The sequence below is a fragment of the Urtica dioica genome, chromosome 7 (assembly GCF_054948205.1).
Source record: "Urtica dioica subsp. dioica isolate 48M chromosome 7, U.dioica_male_clone48M_v1_H2, whole genome shotgun sequence".
In the NCBI taxonomy this organism is placed as follows: Eukaryota; Viridiplantae; Streptophyta; class Magnoliopsida; order Rosales; family Urticaceae; genus Urtica; species Urtica dioica.
In genome coordinates this window covers 45,016,188-45,027,023 of record NC_142762.1, presented here as the reverse complement: position 1 = coordinate 45,027,023, position 10,836 = coordinate 45,016,188, and the positions used below count along the sequence as shown (strand labels likewise).

The window sequence follows — 10,836 nt, the reverse complement described above, 5'->3', positions numbered from 1 at the left end:
ATATAAACTCTTATCTTCGCTTATTGTATATTACAATTTTTGAAGTATTCTACACTAAAATTCATGCCCATAAAAAAATATCATATTTAGTTATGATTTTCGTATTTGAATATACAAAAACTACGCTGATCAAAGATTAAGTGGTATAAATGCCACGTCCATGTCTAGATTACTAAAAAAAATAGAACAACAAAAGAAAATAAAAAATCTATCACGAAGTCAACCGAAGCTAATGTCCAACGGTAACGGTAAGCACGGTATTTGACGATATTCCTCGACGGTAACGGTTACCAACTTCAACAGCACAATTTACCATTTCCTTTTATTTATTACACGATGTCATTCGCTTACGACCGGATACCAACAAAATTTGAATTTCGAAACGGTAACATTAACGGTATTTCGATCATTGGAGCGAACACATTTACTTAGTGTTAGATTCATTATAACGTAAGTTTGTATTGTGTCTGAGATGTTATTCACTTGTATCGATGCAAATTTTACTCCTATTGTAATGGAAAGCATCGTGCAATTTTTTTTATATAAAAAAGTCATATTTCATGTAGGTAGTCAAAAAGTCACTGATTGGTAAAATAAAATTCGACAAGACAAACGATTATTTTATTTTATCTATTATGTCAGGATGAGTAAAAGTTGGGAGAGAAAACAAGCCCACAAATCAAAGATCTAGTTAATCAACATGAACCCTTCAGGTACAAGAAAGGAGATCAAAGGAATCGTAGAGCTCGTAAACAATCGAAGATCTGGATAAGAGGAAATCCACGAAAGATGCTTAGAAGAAAAACTGAGGGATAACTATAATAGAAAGGAAACTTGTTATTAAGAAAATAAAGTACCAACTATTTTTCTTCAAACAATCGATTCCTATTACGCTTCACATCGCAAAAATACTTGAAACAATCGACCAAAGATTAAAATTAAGTATACGCGGATTAAAGTGTAGAAATTTGTAAAATAGTTTTAGTAATATATAAATTAGAGATATTTTTTAATATTGCGAAAAATAAAGTCTTAACTTAGAGATAACATAAAGTAATTTGAGAGAAATTGTATAATCAAATTTTAGGTTAGAGATGCTCAAAAGACAACTTGTTAAATGAATCACAATAAATATATATGTTATATTTAATGAAGAAGGAAAAAAGAAAACCAAAAAACAAAAAAGCCCACCATTTAGCATGATTGACCTCAAACTCCAACCAAATCCATCATATTTTCAACCATAGAAAAATAAGAAGTAAAAAAACCAACACATCATATCATATCATATCTACGACACTATATATCATTTCCATTTATCAAAATTATATAATATGTAGAAGAAAAAAAAAAGGGTCCAAAACCGGCTGAAATAAAAAAAATAAATAAAATTGAAAACAAAGGAATCCTATTCTTTTTCCTGTATATAGGGCAGCTAATTAAGAGAATCCACTAATCTTCTCGGAGACGGTTCCAATGCGACACGGTTGACCGAATTCCACTACAGCGATTGATGAATCAGAATATAAAATCGGCGAGAAGATCTCGGTGACCGTCGGATCAGTTGACTTAAGGCGCTTCAAGAGCGAGAGCAGCCGTTGGATCTACGCCAGGCTGAGAAGAGTGGATGTGATCTCCTTCATAGGTCACGATCAGCATCGCCGGATCGTCTAGAGCGCGCTCCACGTGTTTCCGCGCAGGACAACCTCTCTGGCTACTGCACTTGTAATATCCTCTGCGTCGCGACAAAATAAATAAATAAGTAAACTAGTAAATCGGATCCATGACTCGCTGAGTCGCTGCTGCCTGACTCGGTAATTAAAATAATGCATTAAATAAACCAGCCGCAACAAAATTTTGGAAGGGGTGTCGTGGTCAACGAGTTAAGTGGACGAGTCACGTTATGAGTCGGGAATCGGTTACAAACAAACAAAAGCAAAACGTGAAGCAATGAAAATGAAAAATAAATTTGATTTTCTAATTTTGAATTAAATCTGAATGTTTACCGTGGATGAGGAGAGCCTTTGATGGGTTTCTGGCCGTACTTTCTCCACGAATACTCGTCCGATGGAATATCCGCCATCTTCAAGCTTATCGCCGGAACTCTCACCACCTTCTTCACTTTCGATTTCCTGTTTTCGAAATCATTTATTCTCAACTGTTTGAATCCAATTTGGTAAATTTGTTAGAGAGAACATTGAGAAATGAATCGTACGGACTACGGACCTTTTCTTGGAGCAGTGACATCGTCCGGATGAAGATCCGCCGCATCGCAGAGCGGCGTCGTCGACGGAGCTGCACTTCCGCTTAAACGACGACGTGGAGAGAGGCGGTTTTCCGGCGGAGGACTGCGAGAGATTCGTGAGCTGAAATCCGGACGAGAGAGAGGGCTGGATCGTGCTGTCGGAGTCTCCGGTGAGAGTGGAGATGAAGGAGGTGGCTGCGGAGATCGACGGCGAGGGAGAGAAGTTGATTGTGGTGGTGGATTCCTTCTTCTCGATCTTCGCCGGAATCAGATTCCGATTCTGGTGGAGCTGAGCGTTGGCGTGAGGCAGCGGAGGCAAGCGAACCACCGGCGTCGGACAGTAAACCTTGAAAGCCGAAGCCGATCCTTGGTGTTGTTGCTGTGGCTCTGATTTAGGGTTTACCGGTTCAGAGATCGGCGTCGGAGTAGGATTAGGCTTTGAGGACAGAGGAGCTCTTCTGAAGCGAGCGTGTCCAGTTCTGCCTTTGTCTAGAAGAGAGATCACCTTCCTGAACTTCGTCACCGCCACGTCAGCCACTTCTCTGTACTCGAACGAATTCTGATCTTCTTGTTGTTGTTGTTGTTGCTGTTGATGACATTGTTGCTGCTGAGAGATGAGTCTCAGGAATTGCTCAACGCTTTGAATCCCCGCAGAAGCAGCTTCTTTAACGGCGCTCTCTTCCATCACTCTGTAATTTCCCATCATCAGTTCCACGGCCATTATTTTTCAGGTTTAGCCTATTGTGGTACCATGAATGAGAGAGGGAAGATTTGAGAGTCCTTTCTTTCTTTTCTTTGATGATTGATTGATGTGTTTGGTTTTGTATTTAAAAGAAAGAGAACGGAGAGGGTTGAGATTTGAGGAGGAGAGAGAGAAATAAAGAAAGAAAGAAAAGTGGATTCGAGTCAAACTGCAAGGCATAGGGTAACGAGCCCGTCGTTTCTCTTTTTCCTCTGCCGTCAATCCCACTGTCCACTGCGAACGCGACACGTGGAGGGTTTATCAGAACCATTGACTGTCATGTCCCGCGATGGGACCCACTAACGGACCTGAACCGGTTGGACATCACAAACTGTGTGAATGAGTGAATGATGAGACGTAGTGGTGGGGATAAGGTCAAAAGGTTTTGAATTTTGATTAGCCGTTGGATTTGCTGACTCAGAGGAGAGAGAGAGATTTGATATAGTTGGAGACAGTGAGGTAGAGTTGACCTTTAACAGCTTTTAATGTAAAAGTCCATTTGGTGGGGACCACTGAGGTTCCTCTTTAACCGGACACCGGAAGCTGCGTCAAACCCTCTCTACTCACACATGGCTCTCCTCTCTCGTAACCGCATCGCCATACGATCGCCTCACCACCGTTGGATCATCCGCCCGCTTCATCTCTCGCCGTCCACGTCGCTTTCGGTCATCAACGGGACATTTATAGGGTTTTGGAGGTTTCTATAACAAACCACCCGTTTCCTAAGTCAGTTGCCATAAAAGTTAATACCAATTACCCCGTAAGTTGTACCGGCCTACCGGGCATACAAATTCAGCCCTTAAAGTCTAATTTCGTAATAATTACATTTATGGACATCATGAAAATATGACTAAGCTTTTAATATTTTTACTCGAAAAACAATATTTCACCCGTATTTTGTTGTCAAAGCTGTTGCTACGAATTAACCTAAAGTCAAATTGCGAATGTGATTAATAAAACAGGAAAAAAAAAAAAAAAAAACTTATATGGTTAGTAATATACATCTTCACCCTCAAAAGTTAACTTGGATGATAAGATCCTTTACCTATGAGGATATCAAATTGAATTATTTAAAAAATAATAATAATATACATCTTCCACTACAATGAATAATAGAGACTAAGAGATGTACCCTATAAAAGAAATTATTTGACTGGAATGTTTATTCATAAAGTTAAATTATTAAAGTGGAGAGACGAGGAGGCAACTATAAATAGAATGGAATAAGAAATAGAATACACATTAAACTTTCGGAATTAATTGTATTGGTCAAATACTCTTTAAACTATTATTATAAACAACTGAAAATTTGAGATCACACAGTATTGTAATGAGATGTGTTCAACATGCCCAAATAACTTGTGCTGTGTTTCGTGCAGATATTACTTGAGAATAAAGGAAACGGATCATTGAAGAAATCACGCATTGACTTCCTTTAATTTCCTGTAAAAGGAATTATTGACTTTCCGAATTTAATATTCAAGCCAGTTCATCAGATGACAAAATATAATCCCCAAGTGGGAATTTTGATCAATTATCTATAACTATAAGTGGGTCATTCACACACACACGAGTCTATATATAAACAATACTATTTATTTATTTATTTATTTATATATTTATTTTTCCTTTCATCATATTTTTTTTCAAGGTAGTGCCCGGAAATTTCTGTGAAGATTCTGTCAGCTAGACCGGCCACAGAGGGCAAATCTTCTGTGATTTTTTTTTTTTTTTTGAGGCATACCATACGAACTCCTTCCTATTTTGTGTTGAAGATTCACTATTATTTTTGGTTTAGATTTTAGAATTACTAATATCACGGATAGCCATTTGTTAAGTTGTTTTATTTTAGTCTAAAGTTTGCTATATTTTAATCTACCGCTCTAACCTACAATAGAAGTTTTTCTTCCCCATTTCGATAAAACGGCCATAAATATTTTTTTACGTTTTATTTTCATTTTTCAAGGGCTGGACAAAAGAACTTCTAGAGTTATCCAAGGAAAGAAATTGCTTCAAGCAAGAGAAAAAAAGGAAACAAGCTAATTTGATCTTCTCTGCTAATGTAATAATTTCTAAATACGTAAAATGTTGGGATACATCTAGAAGTTCTGCTGGAAAGTCAAAGATAAGATTTACATAGAGTTTTCACATCCCAGGTTTTCAAAAAAAAAAAAAATTAGAGTTTCGCATATAATTCAACGAAAAAAAAAAAAAAAAAAAAACTAGTGCATGATGAGCAAAATCACCAAGTGTAATAAGAGTAACAAGTGTTAGGAATTTTTTTTTTAAATCTCTAATTTAATCTCAATTCAATTCAAAAGAAATTAAGTCAAATATCTTAAGAAATTAAGTCCGGAGTATTCTTGTTGAATGGCTTACAAAAAAAGATACGTATTGCAATCAGGAATCATACCAGTTATAAATAACTAATTGACAGTTACTAATAAATATTGCATATTTCTAATTCGGCCACTCATCAAATTAGAATTGACAATTATGGTATCCACAAATATGTTTTTAAGTCACAAACTTGACCACATCAATTTTGATTAAATTAATAATGATCAAACACATCTATTTAGTGATATATTAGTAGTCCCAAAATAATCTAACAACAAGAACTTCATTTCCTCTTTTAGATGGCAAAGGTTTACCCGGCCCATAAATATGTATAAAAATTATGTCTAAGAACTTCAATGTTATTTTCTTATAATTCGACTCAAATGTCTAATATATTTGATGGTCTAATAATAGCTCAAACTAGACTAATAAGAATTTTTCTTTCATCAAATAACACAAAAAATAGGAATTTTATCCTCCTTTCTATCCTAATTTTCTGGGTTTGAAAGAGTCGTGCAAGTGAAAGAGTGAAAGTAGTTTGATACATATAAATTAAGTTGTACATGAGTCCTGATCTCAATTTGGAACCACCCAATTTAATTGTGCTGAAATAGACTTTGAAATTAAATTTCGAGTATTCAGTTAGTAAAATGACACTCTAACAAATTAACCAAATTAAAATGTTATTAACTGCTAGTTTTTAATTTGGCCAGCATTTTATAAATTTTAATTAATTAGTCAGTCTTTGTTATTAACTGCTAGCTTTTTTTTTTTTTAAACGGAAACGTCCTTTAATTGTTGTCGCCGTTTTGCATGTTAATTGCATGTCCAAATTGCGCCGTTTAAATAATGCGAAGTAAGCAATTTTTCAAAAATTATTTATTTCGAAATACATTTCAAATGATAGAAACCATATAATTTCTCTTAGTAAAATGTGCCGAAACCGAAGAGAAACTTAATATGAGAGAAGTTGTAACAAAAATTTAGTCAACGTAAGAGTAAATTTCTTGTTGCTTTTATTTAGTAATTTCGGTGTGATTCTATATGTGTTAATAATGCGCCATTATTTTATACGTTGATTTGAAGTTGACTTTAAACTTAAACTTAGAATCGTCAAAGTTAAGGAGTCGGTTTCGTGTAGAGAATGGATTGCTCCAAAGTATTACGAAAATAACAAAAAAAAAAAAAAAAAAAATTAGCAGGGTGTACTTACAAAAATTAGCTAAGTTATGTTTCATTACGTGCGATTAATATCATATATTAGTCCCTTAAAAAAATCATATATTGGACTTTTTCATAAAATATTATATTTGGACTATAATTTGTATATTTAGGAGAGGCAACGTGTAAATTATAAAGAATCACTACTAAGTCATATTCAGGAAGTTATATATATTGCACAGTTGAGGAAATCATTTTTTATATTTTATTTTAGTAAAAGTTGAAGCAGCAGCATTATATTCAGGTGAGAAAGACGTCATTCATATAAAAGAAACCTAATAAAATTAAATTAGTTAATAGATATGAAATATAGATATTTGTGTTTTCACCTCAAATAACTTATTTCAGGAATGTAGTTTTTGACTGAAATCTACTAATGGCTTCTTATATTAAAATTTTGATCATGACATAAAAAAAATGTTGATCTTTTTTTATTTCATGATCAAAATTTTAATATAAGAAGCCATTAATAAATATATTAGTCAAAAACCTATTAAATGATCTAGTTTTGGAATTATACCAAAAGCCATTTATTCTGGGCTTGACAACATTCTCGTCTCTACAGGTCTAATTAAAGTAAAGCCTCCTTGTAATAATAAGTAGTTATACCTCGTTTCGGTTCTCACATAGTAGTTTTGCCCAAATGGGCTTTATACAAAGGACCTACCAAATTATGAAGGAAAAAAATTGTTTGTTTTTTTTTATTTTCTTCTATTTTAAGTAAATAATATACAATATTTAAATACATTAAATAAATACGTTAATATTATACAAAAATATGTTCAAGGACTATAAATAAATTGAAAATAACATACAAAAATTAAATACATTTATATTTAAATTTAAAGAAATACGTTATGACAGTTTTGTTAAAAAAAATATTTATCATATTGATTCATATAAGACATGATTTTAAGTGAGAACATCTTGAAACATGAAGGTCAATTTGCATTCTTATTTTTTTTACACGAGAGCTATAAAATCAATCTATAATTTGCACAAAAAAAAAAAGAAAGGAGATAATTAGAATGAGTAACTGAAGCTCGAATATAAGTCTATGTAATATAAAATGGTAAATCTCACGTCAAAACGATAATTAAATGTTGGAGTGTTTATAATTATTTTTGAAAAGTTGTTCCTAAGTTAGTCTATTGGTATTTTAACACCTACCTCAACCGTGAGGTCTTGAGTTTGATTCTAATGAGTTGCATAAATGTATGTCCTTCTTATATAGGCGGAGGTTTATCCTATTTCAGCTTAATGTACATGTAATCTTGGTCTTGCACTGAGAATGAAAATCATGTCATTTTGGTCAATAGTGTCACTTATCAAAAAAAAATATGAGAAACGAATATTTATTTACTTTGTAGTAATTAAATGACGCAAAGAAAATCTATCTCGTGCAATCAAGGAGGGGGTTGCAAATCACGGCTCGGATTTGCAGACTAATGTGTGCTTTTACCTCGTAGGCGATACAAATGTCTTATCGAGATGGAAGTTCAAGTAACCTTTTACGTATTTATTTTCACTTGTACAGGTGTTTTATTCCATTTTAAAATTATTATTAAAAAAAAAGTGAAGATAAATATTTCCATAATACAAAGTAAAAACTTGATTTTCGTTGTAATTCAACCGATTTATCTTACAACTTTAGTCTCCATACGTGAAAAAGTGATGGTGCTGCTTTTTTAAATGAAAAAAGACATTTCGACCATTAATAGTACGTCTGAAATAAAATACCATCTCACAATAGCAACCGAAAAACAAAACATCATATAAATTTTTCAATGATTTCCGGTAGAATTCAAAATTTGGTTTTTATTGGCTTCAAAGGCTTTGTTTGTCGTAAGCCTTACGAAGACCTACAATCGCAAAATAATAATATAATTAGGAAATCAAACATAAATTAACTATAAAATGACGAGTTGATAAGTACAAATACTAGATAAGAAGCAGTTAGAACCTTAATTACGCTTCTCATCCATCTTTATCAACAATGACTGATGATAGATATATGAGAGGAACACAACCTATTTTTTCTTGCCAAATATCACAAATTCCAAATTAAATAAACGGTGGGCTCGAATTTGTGCTTGAATACCACTACGTTATGTGAAACTATTCAAATATTTGTCCTACTCTTCCGAAGATATTAGCACACTCGCAGTTTGGATTTTTTTTTTTTAATCTTGGAAATTTTAATAATTATGAAATCCAAGTGTTACGGGATAAATTAGTCAGACTCCGACCTGGCTAGTCGGACCGCCGAACAGAAATACGAATCCAGCACCGAGCTCAGGTTAAGTAAACCCAAGGGTCATCCATTAAAAAGGAACGAACCGTTCATAAGTTAAGAACGAAACCCACCGATCAGAACTTCGAAGAGAAGAGAAGAACGTGGGTCAAAGACTAGTCAAAACTAATAGAAAACATGTTTCAAGCTCTAAAACGCACACCTCGACGGTTCAGAAACCGCACGAGGAGCATTAACCGCCTACCACAGAGAGAGGCGAAAAGCAGTTACCCATAACCGTCCAGAACGTGGGATTGATCACCCCACGTTCCTCAAAATAACCGTCAAAGACACGACCAGACGAGTATAAATAGAGGCAGCAGCACAGAACGAAGCACGGACTTTTTTACACACTTTCTTTCACTTAAAATCTCTAGAAAACATTGCTCTCTTGTATTAGATTCGTCTGTATAAAGAGAAAGTCTTGCCTAAATCACCTCTGTACTCGGAGGCCTTGTACTCGGAGTCAGTATATTTTCGTGAGATATTGTTGTACTAATTTTACAGGTCAACAGTTGGCGCTAGAAGGAGGGGGACCAGCTGAAGAATATGGCTAGTTCGTCCGCACCCGTGAACGCTGTCTCTAACCAGGAGACGGAGATAGAGCACCATAACCGCACCTTGCCTCTCACCTCGGAAGAAATAGCTGAGCTCCTTCCGGAACCCAGCCTCGAAGAACAATTCAGACAGATGCAAGAGCGTCTCTCGGTCTTAGAGGCAAATAACAGGGACTTGAAGAGAAGGTTACAGGCAAAAAGGGTCACACTGCGAAGTGCAATAGTGATCCCAGATGAGGAGCCTTCGCACCGATCAGGGAAAGAACCCATCGGGCAAGATCCGCAGGTTAAGAAACCTCGGAAACATGCCAGAGATCGGTATGAGAGGATGGAAGATGTTTCTGAGTCCGAAAAGGAGCAGTACAGTCAGGAAAAGATTCCTGATCGGTACCAGCCCAGCATGGACAAAGGATATTCAAGCACTCTCAGGCACAGCTTAGACAGCTCAGAGACTGAAGACAGTGCAAGCACCAACAAAACAAACCTTAGAAGGTTGGAACGTCGGATTGAAGAGGTAGCTCTAGGTCAGAAGGAGTCTGTTCCGAAGGTTGGAGAAGCTATCTCCCCGTTCACGGCCCGCGTGTTAGAACACCCGTTGCCTGATCGGTTTAGGATGCCAAGCATCCCAGTATACGACGGAAAGACCGACCCGGGAGACCATATAGACACTTTTTCCTCTTGGATGCTGCTGCAAGGAGCCGGACCAGAAGTTATGTGCAGAGCTTTCTCTATCACTTTAACTGGCTCAGCCAAAAGATGGTACAGAAAGCTAAAGCCAAACTCCATAGGATCCTGGAAACAGCTGTCTAGAAAATTCATGGAACAGTTTGTCGGCTCCAGTTCAGGAAAAACTCCCAAAGAAAGGCTGCTGGCGGTAAGACAAGCCCATGACGAGTCCCTAAAAGATTTTATTAATCGATACTCGGAACAAGCACTTCAGGTTGACGATCTGAACGAAGACTTTAAGCTCTTCGGCATCTCTTCCGGCGTCCGAACAGAATCAGAATTCTGGTGGTCTCTTCAGAAGACTAGCCCAAAGGACTACAACGATTTCTTGAAAAGAGCTCAAAAATATATCAACGCGGAGGAAGCAAGACTGGCGGCAAGAAAAGCAAAGCCGCCGAAGAGCTACCGAGAAGAGCATAGGGAACGACATTCTGAGGACCACCGCCCACCAAAGAAGAGCCGGTCAGGAGCGGGACCTCTGAAACCTTTTTCCAGTAAGTTCGACAAATATCATAAGCTCAATACCCCGATAGAGGAGATATTTAGTCTTACACAGGACAAGGAAGATTTCCCCAAGCCAAAGCCGATCAAGAAAGATATCTCGAAGAGGGATAAAACAAAATATTGCGCTTTCCACGCGGACATCGGTCACCGTACTGCCGATTGTTTCAACCTCAAAGAGGCCATAGAAGCCCTGATCCGAAGAGGAGCA

The 10,836-nt window shown here is 36.2% G+C and overlaps 1 protein-coding gene across 2 annotated transcripts; it reads right to left on the bottom strand.

Moving 5' to 3' along the window:
* Positions 1–1,203: 1,203 nt before the first annotated feature.
* LOC149392061 (putative WRKY transcription factor 7) lies at positions 1,204–3,106 on the bottom strand. 2 transcript variants are annotated; one of them, XM_089619075.1, is made up of 3 exons: positions 2,227–3,105; positions 2,007–2,132; positions 1,204–1,735 (listed from the first exon to the last, which is right to left on the bottom strand). In XM_089619075.1, exons 1-3 carry the CDS (start codon positions 2,964–2,966, stop codon positions 1,570–1,572), a joined length of 1,032 nt encoding a protein of 343 aa, XP_089475201.1. In that variant the 5' UTR covers positions 2,967–3,105; the 3' UTR covers positions 1,204–1,569. The 2 variants fall into 2 exon arrangements, with proteins under 2 accessions (XP_089475201.1, XP_089475202.1); XM_089619076.1 differs by lacking the exon at positions 1,204–1,735 and having other exon boundaries at positions 2,003–2,132; positions 2,227–3,106.
* Positions 3,107–10,836: the final 7,730 nt, after the last annotated feature.

Coding starts and splice junctions, on each gene's coding strand:
- LOC149392061 (XM_089619075.1), bottom strand. CDS start 2,966: ATGGCCGTGGAACTGATGATGGGAAATTACAGAGTGATGGAAGAGAGC. Junction 2,133..2,226: donor TGTCACTGCTCCAAGAAAAG/GTCCGTAGTCCG, acceptor TTTCGAAAACAG/GAAATCGAAAGTGAAGAAGG. Junction 1,736..2,006: donor AAAGGCTCTCCTCATCCACG/GTAAACATTCAG, acceptor GTCGCGACGCAG/AGGATATTACAAGTGCAGTA.